The 22,036-nt window shown below is 42.2% G+C and overlaps 1 protein-coding gene across 1 annotated transcript in view; it reads right to left on the bottom strand.

Annotated features, from left to right (window-relative positions):
* Positions 1-6,590: 6,590 nt before the first annotated feature.
* The window catches only part of GXYLT2 (glucoside xylosyltransferase 2), an 80,027-nt gene continuing 64,581 nt past the window's right edge, over positions 6,591-22,036 (bottom strand). Inside the window, exons 6-7 of the mRNA XM_065885889.1 lie at positions 12,567-12,739; positions 6,591-6,773 (exon numbers count right to left, since the gene is read on the bottom strand). Of these exons, the coding sequence (XP_065741961.1) occupies positions 6,591-6,773; positions 12,567-12,739 (356 nt within the window). The remainder of the gene's footprint in view (positions 6,774-12,566; positions 12,740-22,036) is intronic.

Raw genomic sequence — 22,036 nt, forward strand, 5'->3', positions numbered from 1 at the left:
AACAGCAAGGACTGTACCCTCAAAGAACTTTGTATCTAGTGGGAAAGGCAGTCAATTAACTCAGAGTTTCACGCAAATAAGTACTGTTGCTGTGATAATACATACCGCAAAGAAAAAGTCCAGGATTATATGAGGGAATATAAGAGGCAGAACTGCCTTTATGTAGGGGATCCAAGGAGCCTTCCACAAGGAAAGGATATTTAAATCGATACCTGAAGGATAGTAGAATTTGCCAGGTGAATTTCTAGGGTAACTGATTCCAAGCATGTGCAAAGCCCCTGATGGGAAAGAGCTCGGCTTCCTAAAGGAATAGAAAAACAAGCTAGCATAAGTGAACATTAGCGGAGTGAGGAAGAAGAACTCAAATGAAGCCAGGGAGATGGGTAGGAGGTAGATACGCAGGGACTTCCTGAGAAATTTGGACGCTATTCTAGGAGCAAAGGGGAAACACTGAGGAGCTTTACACAGGGTGGGGATGGGTTAGGGTTTGGAGGGGACCAGACTGAATGCAGAGAAATAAGAAAGGCATTAGAACAACAATCCAGGTCAGAGAGGAGAGGAATCCAGGGGGTGATGGTTTGAGTGGAGAGACAACAGTGAAAATAGAGGAATTTCTGACTGACTCAGTGAATATTCTGGAGGTAGAAGCAATACACTTTTTTTTTTTTTTCTTTTGGTACTAGTTTGAGTTGTTTGTGCTGTCACTTGCAAGTTGAAGAGATGTACAGAAATCGGTATCAGGAGTGGGGTGCGTCAATGGGGATGTGATGATTTAGTGATGAGGGTGATGTGAAATGTGACAGGGTGAAACAAGTAATGAGCAGGTTTCTAGGATAAGGCAGGGGGTGGACTGGTGACACTGACTGACTTAGGGAACCACAAAGGAGGAGAAGAAGGGGGAACATTATGAGGTCATGATCAAGGACAGGAGGGCTACTTATAAGCTATGAAGAGCTAAAGGGTGTGCTAGGAACCAAACAGAAACAGGATAGCTTTGGGAATCGTAAAACTACTGAAGCCTGAGATTTTCAAACTTTTCCACCTATGTTCCTCTAAAAAGACAAGGAAGGCAGAACTTCAGCATGTGGACCCTCTGGTAAGTAAACATCTGACCCCATGGCAGACTAATAAATAAAAATGCCAATTTTTCAATATGATACTCTTTAAGAAATCCACCAGCCATTTATTTACTGGAGGTAAGGGGGCCACAAACAAGGAATTTTTAGAATCTTGGAATTTCATGTTTTTGTGTTTATTCCTCACAACAATCTATGAGGAATCCTTGTCCTGTTCTAGTAAGTGGGAAGTCTGAAGCACAAAGATGGTCAAAACAGTTGCCTAGGTCACATGTAGGCAGAAAATGGTGGATTTAAAGGATTTAAAGTTAGGATTTAAAGTTAATGTTGTCTAAATATAGTACCTGACTCATATCTCACAAAATAATTTGATGTGGGTTCCCAGTTATTCCAGAAAACCATATCCAAGTACCTTAGCATTTTAAAAAGTTTTAAAATATGAGGAGGAAACTCAGTAGATGAACAGAATACCTTGTGCTGACTTTTAAGAGTCTAGGTATTGGGGGGAAAAAACCTTTATGTAGACTCAAAACCCTTGGTATGTTATTTTTGATTATGTTAGTAGCTAACAAGTCAGGTTCAATTTTGCTAAATAAAATATAAGAACGCAAGAACTAATTTCACATTTTCCAAATTTTCTTCACTGTATCTCAAACACCAGACACCTTTACAACCAAATAACATAATTTATAGTGTGGTATTTTATAAACAAAGAAGATTTTTAATGATTTTTTTTAAAAACAGGCTAAACTACTTGCTAAACCAAATATCTCTTTAATAGCTGGAAGGACTTAAATATTACTATCTCATATTATAAAATCTTAAACTTGAAATCTTCCAAAAGAAAAGTAACACACTTCCAAAATAACACCAAAAGACAAGACTTTTTAAAGAGCTTTTAATTAAAAAAAAAGTAAAACAGGAGATGGCATTTATAAAGACAAGATAGTAATTAAATCATAATACTTATGTTCCTTTTAATTTGCTGTAATAATTCCTTTTCTTTGGAGTGTTCTTTCATATGCTCATTTCGTCCCAAAGAAAAATCACTAAAAAATAAGTTTTCCAACATAAAAAATGCATTCAGGTTCTCCTTGGGAGCTATAAACAATTGGTGCACTTTTCAGTGGCAACACAAACATGGAAAACTGCTGAAGCAGACATTGCACCTGATTCTTATATGTTCATGCATATGGTGATACAAACAAAGTGCTTTATCTTGAAGACACAAGAGAATAGTTCCAGTTCTGACCTGTGAAAATTTCTCTGTTTGCCAGAGAAATCTCATCAGCTTTTTAAATGCCAGCATGGCAATTGTGAAAGGATATCACCTAAGATGTCACCATCTATGATTCTTCAATTCACAGAGAACAACAGATGCTGGGTCTTTCTTTAAAAAAACATTCGAGGGTGTGTGTGTGTGTGTGTGTGTGTGTGTGTGTGTGTGTGTGTGTATGTGTCTGTACGTATTGTGTACATTTTCTTTTTAATTTTTGGAAAATTCTCATCATAAAGATCTGATTTTAGGATTAGAAGTTAGTTCTGCCTGCACAGGAATCCCCAAGTGCTCTGGCTCTGCCATTAATGCCAAGCATCTTGGTACCACTGAGAAGCTAACATCAAAGACAGGAAGGGAAAGGAAAAAATGAAGAAGAGGAAGATGAAAAAGTAGGAGAGAAACAGAAAGACATAAAAAAGCTCGCTTACCATACTAATAAATGAGGATATAATGATTTGTACTCTCATGGCATTCAACATATTTCTGAATTCAGTCATGAAATCATATTCATTTTGGTTTATCCAATACATGCGATTTATCTTTTTTGTATAAGTATCAGGCAATACTTATACATAACCCTAAATCTGTACGTATGTTGCGACATCTTCAGGGTGGGTTGGAGTGATTATTCCATTATTGGATCACTATTTTGTGATTGTGAGTAAGGTTTTGTACAGTTTGCTTGTTTTATAAACACCATAACTGCAATGAAATAAATACTCACAAACTCCTATAAGTCTGTATAAATATCCATTTCAATAATAAATTCAGTAAAAGTCACAACAATTTGCAGTGGAAACAGTGAATATGGAAAAGACGTTTCAAATAAATAGTTAAGCTTGGAGCAATATATCCTAGATGCTAAATTGTCCTGGAAGTTGAAAGAAAACTTAGATTTTCTAGCCAGTTAATTTTTCAAATACTGGAATTTCTGATGTAAGTCACAATTTCAGAGATTTATATTGGGAAAAGAAAAACTCAGCAAGAAAAATATGGTCAGCATTTCTAGTGACCCTGCTATTGAAAGTTCTAATATCCATGCACACAAAAATACTATACTTTGGGCTTCCCTGGTGGCGCAGTGGTTGGGAGTCCGCCCGCCGATGCAGGGGACACGGGTTCGTGCCCCGGTCCGGGAAGATCCCACATGCCGCGGAGTGGCTGGGCCCGTGAGCCATGGCCGCTGAGCCTGCGCTTCCGGAGCCTGTGCTCCGCAATGGGAGAGGCCACAACAGTGAGAGGCCTGTGTACCGAAAAAAAAAAAAAAAAACCTACACTTTGCTATTAGAAAGTGTTCTTTCATTCTCCAGTGGAACTCTGTAGTCATACCTTAAACAGAATTTTAAAGGAAACAAGGAGAGGACAGGAGAAGATAGGAGGACAGAAGAGACCCCGTCTCATGGTCGTCCCACAGATTCGATGTGCCATAGGGGGCAATGTAACCTTTGGCAAACTTCAGACCACAGACTGCATGTTTCAGGAGTCCACTTAATTAAAATTGTGGTTATCATACTTCAAAGGCGCTAATGTCATAGTTTTCTGGAAATTATCACAGGCAGAGAAAATACTGCCTCATGGCAACATCCTAACTATAAGAAATAATTAGCACTTTTTGGCACGGGGATTAGAAGATCAGAGTTTTTCTAAATTCTCCAGCGAACTCACCTAACATTTCAGGATACAGCAAAGGAATTCCCAGGCAGAAAACCACACCAAACTCTAAGGCTTCACAGTCTCATAATGCATCATTCTAGAATGTTCTAGAGTTCTATCACTGACCTTTGCCTGAAATCCTATTGTGCATCTTCAGACTGGAACCCACAATTGAGAGTTGTGGGTAAACCTGACTCTCATAAAAGAAAAGGAATTGCTGTATGCCATGTCTTTATCTGCAGATTTTTTGTGGGACTTGCCAAAGGAGGAAAGGAACTTCTTTAGGTCTGTGAGCCACCAGCAAATCTGAGTGACATCTGTGGGGTTCGCTGACTGTGCTGAACAAGTAGAAAGAAAACTGGAATGGAAGTCAGGGAATCATCTCCACATCCTGGCTCTTTCACCAAAATCCTATTTGTGGGATACAGAATGCATCTTCCCCGTCCAAAACACAATCCCGAAATTCCCCCCACGTGCTTTAGAAATCAAATAATGAATGATGTCACCTTCAGTGGTAAAATGAGGAAACATAAAATACAACAGCAAAGATAAGAGTTTCACATCATAATGGTAATTTCCCTTAACAAAAATAACAAACCACAGGTCACCCAACTTATCAAAAGGAAAGTATGGGTTATTACTCAACCATTTTAGATTTAAATTTGTTACTACCATAATGGTGCTGCATACTAATATCGACTGATACCTATATATTCCTCGGTAGTGCTGAGACTTGCATATATTTTTTTCAGGGTAAGACCTTTTCTGCTGTTATAGAACCTATGATATCCTACTGGATTCCAATATATCGGATACCATATTTGCATTACCAAAACAAAAATTTTCATTTTATACTTTCAGATCACTGTCTATATATGATGAAAAATATTTAATATTTTTGTTTTCAAAAATTTCTCTGTGAAACGGGATGTATCTTATACACATCTGTGTGTCTTACAGAACAGTAATTATATGGAATATATTTGTTTCTTTGTATTACAATTTCCTTATTTGCCCAGTGGAGATGATACAGGCCCCTACTAAGTTCACTAAGTTGTTGCAAACATCAAGGAGATCATTTATGCACACGTTTTTTGAGATAAATAAAGCATTATGCAAAATGCCCTTACGCTAATAGCAGCTACAGGAGCAACTAGGGATTAACTTTGATTCCTTTGGGGAAAGAATACCGAACTTCCTCTACTGTAGCTAGGTGATAAGACACACCTTGGCTAACAGCCAGAATACCCTAGAGAAGAAAAAACAAATTTGAGAGACCTTTCTAAGGCTGGTGGGAAGATGAATTTTCTGGCCAGTGGAATCCACTGAACTGTTTATTTGTACACATTACATCCCAAGTCGGCCTTTAATTTCCACCTATTGCCCAAGAGTTTAAAGAGAGAAGGCCACACCTACTAAAGTAAGAGATAAAATGCTTTTGTCTCTGGGTCAGCACAAAATCACATCTCTGCTAAATAGACCGCTTAGGTTTAACACAATTACTGAATTTCCTTTCAGAAGCTGTGGCTGCATAGACATGTCTTACGATTTGGAAAAGTCTGAACAGTTTTTCTTAAAAAACAGCCCCAGATATGCTTCATCCTTTATCACTGCCCAATTAGCTAAAATCCGAATGCTTCTCCCCGATGTATTTTTCTGAAGTAGAAAAGGATAGCTTTATTGCTTTGCCAGGCAAAGGGGGATACAGCAGACTCCTGCCTTGAAAAACTATGTGTCCCCACCCCAGAGGATTTGATGAGGGGTTTTATAACAATGGTGAGGTGGGACCTCTGACAAGATTAGGGTGTGAGCAGGGCTTGTGCTCCCTTAATCTCATCTCAGGTGGTCGGTCTCCTAACCCTGATCTCTGTCCCAGACATGTTTTAAATAAAGGGTTGCAGGCATCATCCTTTTGTCTAAATTTTTAGCCTCCTACGTAAAAACCTCAGCATAGGGTCCCACTTTCACTTAGACTACCTGTTTTAGATACATGTTTATACGATGGAAAAGACAACCTCAAGTAAATATAAAAGTAGGGAAAAAAAGGCTAGAAGGGACTACACTAAAAATCTTTTTCCCTGGTTAATAGGATTATGGCTAATCTCATCTTGATTTTGGTCCAATGACCTATATATTCTCTATAAGTTTTAAAAATTTGTTTTACAACAAGCATGTATTACTTTTATGACAAGGGGTGGGGTGAACCCACTGCACAGAGAGAGTCTCAAGAGAAGTGGATAAAATGTGGCACATCAGGTGCCACTGACATGGCCTCAGACACTTGGGAATCAGAAGGCTCACAAGAGTTCCTTTTCACAGCTAGCTCAACCTACTTCAACAATGTTAAGTGAGCAAAAATATCATTTTTTAAAAAAAAACAGAGAGATAAATAGCACTTTAGAAAAAAATTAAAGCATATTTCCATTTAGGGGCAACTGATTTAGCAACATTTAACAAGTCTTTTTAAACTTAGTTGTCACAGAGCACCATGAAATATTCACATAAAAGAGATCCAGGCAGCTTGCAGATGAGTATTTCCTCGTTCATGAGATGCCTAATCGACTTGCGACAATAGGAAATACTCAGCGCCTCTGGTTCGGGCCAACATGGATGATGACATGTTTCTCATAAGCCCTTTTCATGGTTTTCTCAATTTGCTTCAGAAAAACTTGTGGGATTCGTCCACATAAAGTGTGCACAGTCTCCAAAAACTTCATCTGAAGAGGGTAATACATGGATTGAAAGAGATTGTCTTGAAAGGGAAACTGAAAGATGAGTTAAAAATAAAAAAAAAGAAAAGTGTATTTTAGTTACTGAAATGCCATTTAAAAACGCAAATAACTTACTGAGAAATGACACAGGGAATTACTATAAACATGCAGGCACAGCTTGGTACGTTTTTAGATACAGAGGAAGGGACCTCCGAGGACCGAGGTTCAAATCCTGATTCAGTCCTGTGCAACCCCAGGCAATCACTTACCCGTTTAGGGCCTGTTTCTTTACCTCTTTAAAAAAAAAAAAAAAAAAAAAAAAAGATGACTTATCTGGGTTTTAAAAGCTCTTAAAATCTGAGTGAAGTATATTTCCCAGGACAGGATATTCTATAGCACGCTCTTGCTGAGTAGAAGCAAGACTCAAGTATAAACAACAAGGTCCTACTGTGTAGCGCGGGAAACTATGTTCAATATCCTGTGACAAACCCCATAATGGAAAAGAATATGAAAAAGAATACATATATGTATAACTGAGTTACTTTGGTGTACAGAAGAAATTAACACAACATTGTAAATCAACTATACTTCAATACAATTTTTTAAAAACACTCAGGTAGATACTTGAAATCTACTACAATAAAACACTGAATTGGGGCTTCCCTGGTGGTGCAGTGGTTGAGAGTCGGCCTGCCGACGCAGGGGACGCGGGTTCGTGCCCCGGTCCGGGAAGATCCCACGTGCCGCGGAGCGGCTGGGACCGTGAGCCATGGCCGCTGAGCCTGCGCGTCCGGAGCCTGTGCTCCGCAACGGGAGAGGCCACAGCGGTGAGAGGGCCGCGTACCGCAAAAAAAGAAAAAAAAAAAACCAACACTGAATTGTTCATATATCTTGCCTTTGTAGCAATCTTAACGAAGGAACTATGGTAATCTCATAAAGTTCAGAGTTTAACAACTACTAGTGAAATGTATCATCAGTGGACATTATTTTAGTAATTCAGGTACCAAATATTGGTTGTCGGTTTTTTCCCAGTTAATATTGGACTTTAAAAAGAAATTATCTTCTTTTCCTATGGAATGTGTCTGTATTTCCCAAAATAAATCTTTCAGACCACCTAATTATGAACAAGAGTCAGAGTTTTATTACAGTCTTGTCGAAAGGGAAAAGGCCTCTAGTAGGTCAAGTCAAAGATCCACTGTTGGCAAGGACATTCTAAACAAAAAGACTAGAGAAAAAAGCAAAAGGGAAGTAAGAATGATGAAAAGTCAGACACTATTGCCTGACAGCAGAGTGGGTGGGTGTCTAGTTTCCTAGAACAAGTCTTAATCCCTTAAAGTTCATCAGAAATATTGCTTAAGCATGTTTATCAGAAATGTGAATTTCTTCCCAGAAGGAGATTACACATTTTGTAATGCAAAAAAGGGTTCTGTCCGAGACCATGATTGGAACACTTTTTCTTTCACAGCACAATTTAGAGCATTGATAAACTCCTTTTCATCACTGTATCCCCAGTGACAGGAACAGAATAGGTCAAAACCGTGGAGGCCTGCTTGATTCCTCTCTTTCCCCCACATCCTTCACCTGGTGCAACAGCAAGTACCGTAAACTCTACCTCTACAGCACATCCCGAGTCCGGCCTCTCATCTTCCCGACACCACCCAAGTGCATGCCAGCCCCATCTCTCACCTGGAAGCCTGCAGTAAGTCTCATAGATAGCCTTTTTGTTTTCACTCTTGCACCCCCTGCACCAAGTTACCACAGAGATATTTTTAAAGCATAAATCAGAGCACGTCGTTTTCCTGCAGGGGCTTCCCGCTGCAATTAGAGTAAGATTCCAACCCCTCTCCTGTCCCCAAAGGTTCAATGTGACCCGGAACTCTCCCTGCTCATCTCCTCCTCGCTTCCCTTTTCTGTTCATTCTGGTTACTGTGGCCTCTTCCCTGTCGGTGGGCACACAAACTTACTCCTGACTCAGGGACTTTTCCCAGGTTATTTCTTCTACTTGGCAGGATCTCTCCCCAGATTGTCCCAGGGATCAAGGCTCAGGCTGGCAGAAGCCTCCCTGAGGACCCGAGCTCGTGAACCTTCCTCTCCATCCTGGCTGCCCATCCTGGATACCCAGCACCCTGCTTTAACCTTCCACTATCTGATAAGAGTTTTATTGATTTCTTCGTTTATGTGAGTACTGTCTGGCTTCCTCACCCAAAATACACGTTTCATGAGGAGCGGGCTTTGTCAGTCTTGTTGACTTCTGAGTTCCCAGAACCTAGAATTGTTCCTGCATAAAATAGGCTCTTCAGAGATGATTGTTGAAAGAATTACTGGCAGAACGTCTGCCTCATATATAATTTTCCTTGGGTCACGATAGGGGGAGATCACACTTACCCTTCACACAAACATACACACAGAGTTAGGGTATGTGAGTATGTGTGTTTGTGTGTGTGTGTGAGAGGGAGAGAGAGAGAGAGAGAAGGGGAGGGAAGAGAAGGAAGAGGGAGGGACAGGAGGAATATTTTCAGAGAGAGATGAAGGAAGAAAGAGACATACAGCAAAAGAGAGAGAGAGGAAAAATATTTATAGAGGGGAAGAGAGAGAACAAGTGAGAAAATGTGGACAAGATAAGAAAAGAAAAGAGTGTGAAACTTCTAATTATTGAGAACAACTCTATGTCGGGTGCTGTACTAAAAGTGTAAAAACAATCATTTTGTTGAATTCTCACAACACGTTTTATGAAGTAGATAATATTATTATCCCCATTTCACAGATGAGGAAACTGAGGCTCAGTAAGTCAAGAGCACAGAGTTAATGACTAATCACCAGAAAGGGGCAAAATTGGGACCTGAACCCAGGTCTGTCGATGCCCAAAGCCAAGCCCTGACTCCACTGCACTGGGGTGCACAGTGGCAAGTGGAGAAATAGGTCTTTTATGATGAAGTCTGTCTTATATTTACTTGAATTTCAGGATGGGGTTAGTGATCGTCCTGATTGAAGTGCATGAACAAAAATTGTCTTTTTTTGGGCTTCCCTGGTGGCCCAGTGGTTGAGAGTCCGCCTGCCGATGCAGGGGACACGGGTTCGTGCCCCGGTCCGGGAAGATCCCACATGCCGCGGAGCGGCTGGGCCCGTGAGCCATGGCCGCTGAGCCTGCGCGTCCGGAGCCTGTGCTCCGCAATGGGAGAGGCCACAATAGTGAGAGGCCCGCGTATCGCAAAAAAAAAAAAAAAAAAAAAAAAAGCCCTTTTAAAAAAAAAAAAAAAAAAAAAAATTGTCATTTTAGTCCCAACTGAGGAAAATCAGTGAGTGTATTATGCAGAATCATTTATGAAACAGTTATTTGGCCCTCTTTCTGATCCACCCAGAAAACAAACAAGACCGATTGTAATTCTAGAACCATAGTTGCTCAATCCCAGGCCAGGGCTGACAGAGTACAGAACAACCTGGGGCATGGCTCTGATGTCCACGTCTGCTGCATTCTTATTTACCTTCCATTTGTACTCCTGAATGGATTTGCACCTGGAGTCAGTGTTTGAATATCTAAATGTGATATCACTAAGTACAGAACAAATTTTCTGTGTAATTAAATCACCTGGCTTTTGAGAAACAACAGCAGGAATCCCAGGAGAAGAAAGAGGTGTTAGTTTATTGGCACGTGAAATTCTTTCCCTCCACAGAAGACAATTCTGGGGATTCCAGAATTGGAATTCTCTGGGATTCTCCTTAGCAAAATGCATACTTTCATATGTGCAAAAATGCATTACTATGTTGCAGGATTCACCCTCACCTCACTCCTGCCAAATCCTTTTCATGAATCATGAGGGTTCCCAGATCCCCAAGGAAAAAACCCTCTAATAAAATCTACATGCCTTCTGTCAGGGGTTGGCAAATTTTTTCTGTAAAGGGCTAGATAATAAATATTTCAGACTCTGTGGGCCGTACAGTCTGTCACAGCTACTCATCTTTGCCTTTGTAGCATATCGGTGGCCACAGACAATACATAACATGAACAGTTGTTGCTGTGTCCTGATAAGACTATATGAACAGAGAAATCTGAATTTCATAAAACTTTCCTGTGTTACGAAATATTCTTCTGTTCATTTTTTTCCCAACTATTTAAGAAACCATTCTTACCCCATATGTCTTACAAAAATGGGCCAGATTTGGCCCAATATTTGGCCCAAGTTGGCCGACCCCTACACTCTACGTTTTGGAATGAAAGTTTCAAAAGGGAAATCTCTGAAAGTAGCTGTTGCTGGTTCTGCCCCACCAACTTCAAGGTGAAAGGCAATGTGGAAAGCAGTGTTCCCCAAAATGAGGGATGCAGGTACCAGCAGGCAGTACTTGACGTGATATTAGGTGGTGAACCGCAAAGCAAGGTCCTTTCGACCTTCCCAGTTACTGCAAGAAGATAGTTCACATAGGTCTTTAACTGCTCCTGCTAAAATCAACCCCTTCAAGGGAGTAAGAGGGGGCCTCAGCTCCAGGCCAGAATAGTTGGTGTGATCTTCACACTCAGCCAGAGACAATTACAAGGCTGTCTGGCATGTCTCGGGGGAAAGCTGCCCTCCCAGACTTGGTGCATGGCAGCGAGCTACAGTTTTCTTTGTGTGTATAAGCCACCTTGGCTTATATGCACGTCTGCATCCCTGCCCCAAGCACCTCCATGTGGGGGCCTCCTTTGGGAGGTGTGTGTGGGGGTACCTTTCTCCTCCTCCCCTCTTCCTTCCCTCTCCTCTTCCCCAAGATTCATGCGTCCGTAAAGATGCAAAAGCCTTTTATTCAGGAGATATTCCTGCCTCCGTGCTGCAGCCACTTGACCCTCAGCCAGCATCCTTTGGTGTATAAAAATGGACCCCCGAGAGCTGGTGCCTCTTCTTGCCTCTTGCTTGCACTGTGGCAGTCCATAAATAAAGACTTGATTGTCACTTTGGTTTGGCTCCTGGTCCTAACTCAGGAGTCCCCAACTCCTGGTCCTTGGACTGGTACCGGTCCGTGGCCTGTTAGGAGCCAGGCTGCACAGCAGGAGGTGAGCGGTGGGCAAGCAAGCGAAGCTTCGTGTGCCGCTCCCCGTCGCTGGCATTACCGCCTGAACCATCCCCCACGCCCTCCCACCCTCCCACCCAATCCGTGGAAAAATCGTCTTCCTTGTAATGCGTCCCTGGTGCCAAAAAGGTTGGGGACCGCTGTCCTAAATGACCACCTCGACACCTGCTTGTTCAATAGGGTGGAGCTGGCAACCAGGCAACACACTTAGCTTGAGCTGAATAATATTTTATTTTTATTGTATTACCTATATCCTAACCTCTGACCCTTTATTATGGCAAATAGCACAGAGTTTCTCTTTCTTTTTTTGCTTACTGTTCTCTTCTTTTGGGGGGGGGATTTTTTTTTAAATTCAAACAGAAAGTCACAAAAATTATAATCATCTTCATCAGTTCACTCAGTCCCATGTAATTAATTTTTGTTTTCGTCTTGATCTTTTGTTAGCACTTTTATGAATTCATGAGTTTTCCATTAGAGTTCTGAAAACGCTTATTCATTCAGTTCAGCAGTAGAGTCAGTTACCAAGGGTTTCTCTGTTTGGTAGGACACTTCCTCCTTCAGCGAATTTATTTCAGAGAAAAAGAAATGAGTGACTTTCTTGGAAATATTAAGTCAAGAGTGGACAAAGTATAGTACCAGGTGGCAAGTGGATGGAGTGACATAGCGTGAGTGAGGTTGGGGAAAAGAGGTAGAACTCAATGCTTCTGGGAATTATTTGGCCTTCAAAGGGACGGGTGACCACAGCACCTGCACTGCTTCATGCTGATAAGTACATGTCTGCTGAATGGGGGGTGAGAACACACTTACGTCTCGGATTGCTTCATAGAGCGCTTTGAAAGTTGGCTGCTTCTCATCGTGGTAGACGCCTCGGTTCCCATGCAGGACAGACACACCTTCCCGCTCGGCCGCTCTGCAATTGCTTCCGTACATGCAGTGATCAGGACGGTAGTTCCACTGGCAGGGGAACACGTACAGACACTCTGGTGGTGACAAGAGAAAGATATGTGTGTACGATCGGTGTCAGCGACGAAACCAACGTTTCCATAAACTGCGCACCACACAGGATTTCAAAGCGCGTGACTGTGATTGTGACTCGTAGCTCAGATTTTACCATGTTTGTCGATATTCTGAGATCAGGAACTGAAGGAGCACACATTAGTGATGTTGGAGGTTTCACCCCAAAGAGGAGGGCAATATAGCGTCTTAGACAAGAAGGCAAATGAGGGCAGCAGACAGCCTGGCTCAGAATCCCAACTCTGTCACTCAAAATCAGTGCAACCTGGGTCCAGTGACTTAACCGGCCTGTGTTTCAATTTCCTCCTCCGCAAGATGGATGTAACAGGATTGCCCTGTTATCTTGATGATTCAATTTTTAAAAAGCTCATGTAAAACGCACAGCAGCCTGACAAGCACACGGCGGTGGTCCATAGCATTAGCGGTTACAATCAACTCTTCGAAAAGGTTTTGTGAAACGGACCAACTTGAAAAATTAGAGTCAAGATTGAAGCAAAGGTTCTTCTTCAGATTAAAAAGCAACCAACCAAGAGAAACAAAGTGAAGGAAAAAAACAACAAACAAAATACTACCATAGGAAAACAACAACAAAAAGCAACACGAAAAGAAGTCCCCCTGTCAAGGCGACTATATACACTGTAGGTGAGCATGTGCACACGTGTCCTTGGGCGTGTTTGCATCTCTAAGCCAGTGTCGGTGGTTCTCAGCCAGGGGTGACGCCACCCTGCAGTCTCCCGGGACCACCTGGCAGTGTTTGGAGGGAGACATTGTTTGTCATACATGACAAGGCTGCTACTGGCATCTAGTGGGTAGAGGCCAGGGATTCTGTAAATATCCTCAGTGAACAGCAAGCCCCACCACTGTAGTAGTGCCAAGGTCGAGAATCTCTGCTCTAATGCTGATGGACTCAGTAAATTTCCTCTTGGTGATGAGGGATTATAAAATCAGCAATAAGCTCATAACCCCTGAGCTTCCTGGCTCCTCCTTCCTGGTGCCTTTAAGGGCCGGGGCTAGAGGAGGATGGATCAAAGTTCTCTGCAAACGTGTGCCACTGACCATGAGAAAGGCCCCGTGTGACAGCACAGAAGGCTTAGAGCAAATCAATTACCAGTGTCAGAAGAGCATCGTAAACACGTGCTTGTTGGTTGGGTTGATGTCATGCCCTTCTCATGGAAAGGACCCCTGCTTAGAGGTTATTTACAGAAAACTTCGAGATGGAAAGCCAAGAATGAAGACATCATCGCACATCCCCTCTGGCAGACGGTGTGTAATATTTCTACCACTCAGAAATCACATGCCACTGGGGAATTCCCCGGCAGTCCAGGGGTTAGGACTTGGAGCTTTCACTGCCGAGGGTGCAGGTTCAATCCCTGGTCGTGGAACTAAGATCCCGCAAGCCGCATGGCGCAGCCACAAAACAAAGCAAAACATAAAACTCACAGACTGCCGTGACATCCAAGCACCCTCTAATTCCTAATTGTTCACAACACACTATGAGATTTTCCTTTTCTTGGGAGAACTCCATTCCACCAGGATGCTTCCCTCACCTGCATTCACCTCCACGCTTGTGCATACATAATCCACAGCTGGGAGAGAGTGGTGCTCGTCGTGAAGTTATACTATCAAGGTCTGAATCCCAACTCCTCTGTTAGTTGTGTGACTTTTCTGCACTTCCGTGAAGAGGGTGGATGTGAGGATAGTGGGAGTGAAAATATCTAAACATGCTTTTGTGCTTCTGAACTGTGGCCTGACCCCAGCCCAACAGCTGCCTTTATTTTAATCCAATGAGTCACTTAACTCCTTTCTGATACCTGCCCAGCCATTTGGATTTGCAGTCCCTGCTTAAGTACCTGCCAGTATTCTCTCCTGAATGAATTGCCCTAGACACTACCTCTGTTTTTGTAAACGCACGGATTGATGGAATGAACAAATATTTATCAAATGCCTGCTATGTGTACAGGTCCTGCCTTCATGGAGTTTAAGATTGGTGATGAAGGTTTTTTGCCTCTTCCTAAGTAGTTTAAGGACTCTACTCCAAAAAGAAAACTTTTCCTCTCTTTGCAGCCTCCTTAGAGGACCGAGCCCAATGAGGGCATCACTCAAAGGCAAAACACAAAGACATAGAGTCTAAACAATATGTTACTAAATAACTGATGGATCACTGAAGAAATCAAATAGGAAATCAAAAAATACCTAGAGACAAATAACAACGAAAATATGACAATCCAAAACCTATGGGATGCAGCAAAAGCAGTTCTAAGAGGGAAGTTTATAGCAATACAATTTTACCTCAAGAAACAAGAAACATCTCAAATAAACGACCTAACCTTACACCTAAAGGAACTAGAGAAAGAAGAACAAACAAAACCCAAAGGTAGTAGAAGGAAAGAAGTCATAAAGATCAGAGCAGAAATAAATGAAATAGAGGTGAAGAAAACAAGAGCAAAGATCACTGAAACTAAAAGCTGGTTCTTTGAGAAAATAAACAAAATCGATAAACCCTGAGCCAGACTCATCAAGAAAAAAAGGGAGAGGACTCAAATCAATAAAATTAGAAATGAAAAAGGAGAAGGTACAATGGACACCACAGAAATACAAAGGATCATAAGAGACTACTGCAAGCAACTACATGCCAATTAATGGATAACCTGGAAGAAATGGACAAATCCTTAGAAAGGACAAATTCTTCCAAGACTGAACCAGGAAGAAACAGAAACTATGAACAGACCAATCACAAGTACTGAAATTGAAACTGTGATTAAAAAATCTTCCAACAAACAAAAGTCCAGGACCAGATGGCTTCGTAGGCGAATTCTGTCAAACATTTAGTGAAGAGTTAACACCTACTTTACTGAAAATCTTCCAAAAGGCTTTGTAATAAGACAGGTAGGTTCAAAGTTGGCTTCTACCACCTCCTAGTTCTAAAAACTTGGGTGAGTTGCTGAAACCCTTGGCCTCAGTTTAGAAGCACTGAAGAGAAGTTAAATGATGCAGATTTGAATCCCAGCTCTACCATGTGTTAGCTGTGACCTAACAGCAGAGTGGCTAAGAAGCAAGCTTTAGAGTCAAGCTGTTGGGTTTCAGTACAAAACTCTGCCATTAGTTGCATGAACTCAAGCAAATTACATGATTTTTCTGGGCCTCAGTTTCATTATCTGTAAAAGGGGAAGAATTGTAAATATCACTTGTAGGATTTGGGGAAGTATTAAATGAGTTCATATCCAGAAGTACTTGGAACAGTGCTCACTGCACACAGAAGGTACACCCCGTAAATGTAAGCTGTGATCATTACTATTATCATTGCTATTGCCATAACAAGAACTATTGCACTAGGCTACTAGAAGGATAAAACAAGGTAACTTAAATGGAATGAGCCTGGCATCCTTCTAGACACATAGCACATTGGTGGTAAATGTTTTACAGCAATTGCCTCTAGACATGCAGGTGGCCAGACTTTCTTAACCTTTTATGAGTCACAGATCTCTCTGAGAATCTAATGAAAGCTTTAGACTCTGTCTTTGGAAAAATATATGAAGAATATCTGCTTACAAATTTAGGGGTTTGTAGATTTCCCGAAGATCAGCTAGGAACCACAGCTACTGAATATCACATGTGAAATTCGGTCCCAGACAGAATTCAATTCACATGTTTACCTTCCCTTCAAAATTTTCCAGAGGAAGAAACGTGAAATACCGTGAGAATAGAACTGAAACAAGTATTTGTCCACCACAATGCAAGGCATTGGTGTCACTGGGTGATAAGGCACTGCCCCTGCCCTTCGGGAATTTATACTCTTCTAAGGGAGATAGTACAGAAATGAACATTTTTTATCAGAGTTTATAAAAGGAAGGCATTTTGGTAAAGCTTGACTTAAACTTAGACTTATATAGTAAGGATAGGATTCTGACAGTTAGAAATAGAATCCTGGAAGAGCATCTGAGGAGGAGAAAATGGCCTGATCATGGCGAAGAGTTTGGAAATCAGAGTGTGTTTTAGAAAAGATAAAGCATTTAACTTTTTTGGCGGGGGGGCAAACTCGATTTCTTCAAAGAGGTAAGATAATGGTAGGAAAGTTGTTATATAAATAGACTGCTTTGCCCTAAAATATTCAAGATATATAAATCTTTATTAGGTTGCAAGTAATCAACTTTGATTCTAGCATGTGAGGCAAAAAATATTTTTTTTCCTTTGGAAAGAGAGGAGGTAGCTCAAAAAATCAGAGGGAAAGCTGAATTGGGGCAGGAAGTGGGGTGGCTCCTGGGATCTGGGTGTGGGGACTAATTAATGTCAGCTTCTCGGCATTGCTGCCAGGATGGACCAGCCTTGCCTACTTTCTGCTCTTGGATTCCCAGACTCAGGTTCCCAGGAGATGGTGTGACTAGTTAAGTGCGAGTCAGGGGCGGGCAGAGCTCTAAGACTGCATGCAACGGGGGAAGAGTAATTCCCCTGAGAGAACTGCGTGCTGTTACTAAAAGAAAGGGCAATCAAGAGTGCACAGGTGGACATTTAGATGAACCTATTTGCAGGGCAGGAATAGAGCTGCAGACGTAGACAACGGACGTGTAGACACAGAGGAGAAGGGTTAGGGTGGGATGAAGTGGGAGATAAAGTTTGACATAAATACACTACCATGTGTAAAACAGATAGCTAGTGGGAACCTGCTGTATAGCACAGGGAGCTCAGCTCCGTGCTCTGTAATGACCTAGATGGGTGGGATGGGCGGGGGAGGGAGGCCCAAGGCTGGGGGATGTCTGTATACATATAGCTGATTCACTTCACTGTACAGCAGAAACTAACATTGTAAAGCAATTATACTCCAATTAAAAAAAAAAAGTGCATAGGTAAAAGTAACAGATGTGCCTTTTCATTCACAGATACATTTGGCGTGGGTTACATTGCGAAATCTCCTTCTCCATGGGGGCAAGGAGGAGGAGAGGGGCTACACCAGCACCCTGGGCTGGGCTGAAGATGGAAAACCTCTGTAGAGCAGCTGATGAACACGTAGCGTGGATTAATGATGGTTATTTGGCACACGATGAATAACTATACCGAAACGAATCTAGTTTAAGCAAGATTACCATGGCTGTCAAAATCTAATGTTTAAAAATGACAGCATGGTGAAATGTACAGGTTATTTTTTTCTGCTGCTGAGGAAATAATACAGTGAACGGTTTTTAAATTCCAAAGCCTCAAAACACTGCAATTTATTAAAAAAATTTTTTTCAAGCCAATCTCTGTTCAAACCCTGGGTCTTTGCTATTTTTCCTCTCCATTTTATGTAGATAAAGCAGCGCATTAGTTGATTATTTATGAGTCTGAAATCCCTTAGCGATCCTTTTCCGGAGTCTATGTTTATCTCCAGAGCCTCCTAACTACTTGCAAAGTACTGTGTGAATTGATTGCTCCTTACATTTCTGATCATTTCCTACTCTTGGGGTCTCTAAGATTATGGAATAGTTTATGTCTGATCGTTTTAACTTCCTGGTGGAATAGGCTTGCTACTTACTTACTACACTGTATCAACAGAACGGAGGCTGTTTGCACGACTCATAGCGTTTTGTTTGTTCTGCTTTGTTTTTTAATGTCTCATTCTGCAACTGAGCTTTCCCAGCCTCCTCTTCTTCCTTCTTCCAGAATGTACCTTGTTCCAGAAAAGGGCAATTCATTCCTCCAAGAAGATGTCTCTGATCACACAATTTAAAGATGGAACCCTCTCTCCCCAGCCTTGACAGTGGCTCTCTCAACTTCTCATTTGTTTCCTTCATAGCACTGATCACAATTTGTGATTTGGAATGACTCATTGTTACTCTTTGGAAGCTGACCTCTCCCAAAACAAGGTAGGTTTTGTAAAAGTAGAGACTCTGTCTCCTCTGCATGCCGCCATATCCCCTCTGCCTAGCCCTGTGGCTGGCACCTAGTAGGTAGGTGCTCAAAAGATATCCACTGAATGAATGGGAGAATCAAAGCGTATACGTTCCTCTACCCTCTGTATCTTTCCCCTTTCTCTGCTTTCTCCCTCTCCTTTCTCTCCCCAACATCCCTTCCTCTCACTTTCCTGGCTGTGCTCTTTCTCTTCCATTTCCTTCCTTCTTCCATTCCAGTCTCTTAATCCCATTCCTCCAACCAGCCAACACCTCTGAAGATCAACTCCAGTTAAGGCACTAACCCTCCCACTGGAATCACTCAATGAAGACAAAGTAGACGTAACCCCTTCTCACAAGGACCCTACGATCTTCATTCTTGAGCTTCGTGTCAGAGCTCATGAACTTCTCAGACTCCCAAAACAATGATCTGTTTCCAGTTTTCCAGGACAGTCCTAAAACCAAATAATTGGGCCTGTCCACCCCAAAACACATCCACTACTATCAGCTGCTGGAAGCTTTTGGTGAGGTGAGTATATAGTGTGGTTGCACACCCAGGCAGGATGAGAGCAAGGCCTGACAGGGCCTCTGAAGAGGCCTGTTCCATGTGACTGTGTGTCCTGCTCTCTGTGGCCCCAGCAAACCCTCCCGACTCCCTAGTATCACATTCAACTCACGGACCATCTATGTACATTCCATGCGCGTTTCAGCTCTTCTCTCTCTTTGTGGACAGAGCCCTAGCGCTTCTCATCTGGCTGGATGCCCTGCCTTGTCATCTATACTTGGCTGGTTTCATTTCTTCCCCTGGCCACCCCCACTTTTCTAGAAATTGCTCTGAAAGAAGGGACAGACCTTGGTGTTCATGTTTGAGAGAGGAAAATGCCATGTGATCTTGCTCTCCTGGCCCCTGATGACCGGATCAAGGGTGGTCTCCCCATCGAAAGAGAACCGGTTCATAGCTGGGCTGGGAATCAGTTCATAGGCTGGGACAGGCCAACCCCCCATCCCCCTCTCTCTCTTACCGTCAAGAATCCGAATTAAGAAACCTAGACAACCCATCGTCGCTGGCATGGGCTTGTAAGGTTGTGCTGACTTGGGGTTGGGCCATGTACAAGCAGACATTATTGCTGGACAGATGGAATGGAATCAGATGGGCATGAAGAGAAGCAACACAACATACACCGTGAGGACTCTGAGGGATGAAGAAATGAGCTTTGATCCTGAGCAGCCGCCCAGAGATGGTTCTCATGAGGCCTGGCATGATCTGACCCATGTGTTCATGGGACTGGCACCTGGACCTTTACTTAGCTGGTCCGAGTTAAGTAGTATTCCCTGCAACCTAAGCGCATGAATCCAAGCATATCTTTCTACATAGGCTTCTCTTTTAGCCCTTGTCAAATCTACCCTTTCTACAGAAGTCTGCTCTTGACTCAAATTCACCTGTAAATATGTGAGTTCAGTCTTTCACCCCTGGAAGAAGCTGCCTTGGCTCACCTGCCAGGAAATGTCCTGTGGGATGAGCTACCTGCATGTCCCCCATGGGCTTCAGCTGTCTTCTTGTGAGTCAGTCTAGTACCCAGCACAGCAATTACACACCCACAGGCATTTACTATCTAATTATAGCAAGAGTTTTAAAACATTTTTAAGCTAATGGCTTTTAAACACATTTTAAAAGCGATGGGATTGGCTACGAGAGGCTATAATGATAAAAACATTCTAGATACGGGCTTGGGTTTTGTGTGTATTGCTTCGCCAATGGCAACCCAAAGAATCATAACAGTAAGTAAGTATGTTTATCTCATGGCCAATTTTCTCTCTCTCCTTTCCAGGGATAAAGGTGACACTTTTTTTTTTTTTCAAATATAGTTAGTTCTGGTTTATAGAAAATGCTCCCAATGAATATAAACAAAGAAAAACCTTTCAATGTGATGGATATCACTGGATTTCAGGTCAAAGAGCCCATGTTTGATAAGTACCTGGATAAAGTATGCAAGATCAAAGGCAGACCATACAAAGAACAATCCAGGAATTCCCTAATACTCACTGATCTAAAGTTAGGAAGCTCCGTTATTTACTAGCTACTGCTCAGACCCAAGATTCAGAACAACTTCCTAGTTATTTTATAATATCCTTGTACTCAGTGGACCTGAGACGGGCAGTGGGACGCCATTAAACTCAGCTGGTTTTCAGCCCTGATTAAAGACAAGGGGCTCGCATCTAATGGCAGAGCTGCTTGTGACCCGTCTTTGAGTGTTGTTTACTCACTGATCACGTCCTCAAATAATCTGCAACAGGCTAAGAGGATTTCTGGGGAGGCAACTATGCAAATGTTTTGAATTCCTCAGTTTGGGAATATGGACAGATAGGCTCATGGAAGAGAGTTTAAGCCACACAACACAGAGGAAAAAATACAATATTTAAAGGGCAGAAATAATGCAGGAGAGAGAGACGCATTTGGGGAAACCTGCCCAGCTCTCTAGAATCCACCCTCCTCTGGGACCTTCCCCTCACCCCCAAATACACGGAGCCAGAGTTGGAGTGGCCTGGGTTTGTGCCCCTGCTCTGGCACTCATTAGCTATACCACAAATTATTTAACTCTCTTTCCCTTGGTACCTTTGTCTATACTATGGGGATTCTATTCTCAGGGTTGTTGTGAGGATTAAATAAGAAAATGCTCAGAAGAGCACCTGACACTCAGTAAATAATCAATGTCAGCCATGATTCCTTAGCTCCACGCTCCTGGCCTAGGGGACCCACACTGCCAACATGTGATTTCTCCCCCAGGAATTTGGAACTGGGATGAAGTTAGTCTTTCCATATGGCTGGACGTGGAGCATGAAACCTTGGTACTTTGCTTTGAGCACAGAATGAGAACCTTCAAAGAGAGGAATACACAGTCTCACCAGGAGAAGGAAAGTCCAACCCGGGTTCCTCTTCCTTTTCCCTCTCCTGCTTTAGGTCCTGGGCCCAGCCTGCTGGTCTTTCTGCCCTAGGTTTCTACAGGACACCAGTTTGCTTATTAAAATAAAAGTATCCTTTGTGCTTAGACTAGCTCCAGGGACCTTTTATTTGTAGCCAAGAGTCCTACTCAGTATAACTACACCTAGAAAAAAAGATGAAATCCGCTTTAGAAGAAAAAGGAGGGGCAGACTTTCAAATCCCCGTTGATCCCTGTTGCTATCAAAGTGAAATGGATTAAAACATGCTACAAACGAACAGCCAACACATCCCCTTCATCAAATGAATTAGTATTGGGACTCTTTGCCAGAAATGCACCCCTTTCCATATCAATCTGCTTGCTTTCTTTTCCAGGATTTGCTACTTTTTGATCCAAGGGCATGTGAGATTAGGTTTTATTTCAGAATTTTGTTAAAAAACAAAAAAAAGGTACATACACAGAA

The sequence above is a fragment of the Phocoena phocoena genome, chromosome 10 (assembly GCF_963924675.1).
Source record: "Phocoena phocoena chromosome 10, mPhoPho1.1, whole genome shotgun sequence".
NCBI classification, from domain to species: Eukaryota; Metazoa; Chordata; class Mammalia; order Artiodactyla; family Phocoenidae; genus Phocoena; species Phocoena phocoena.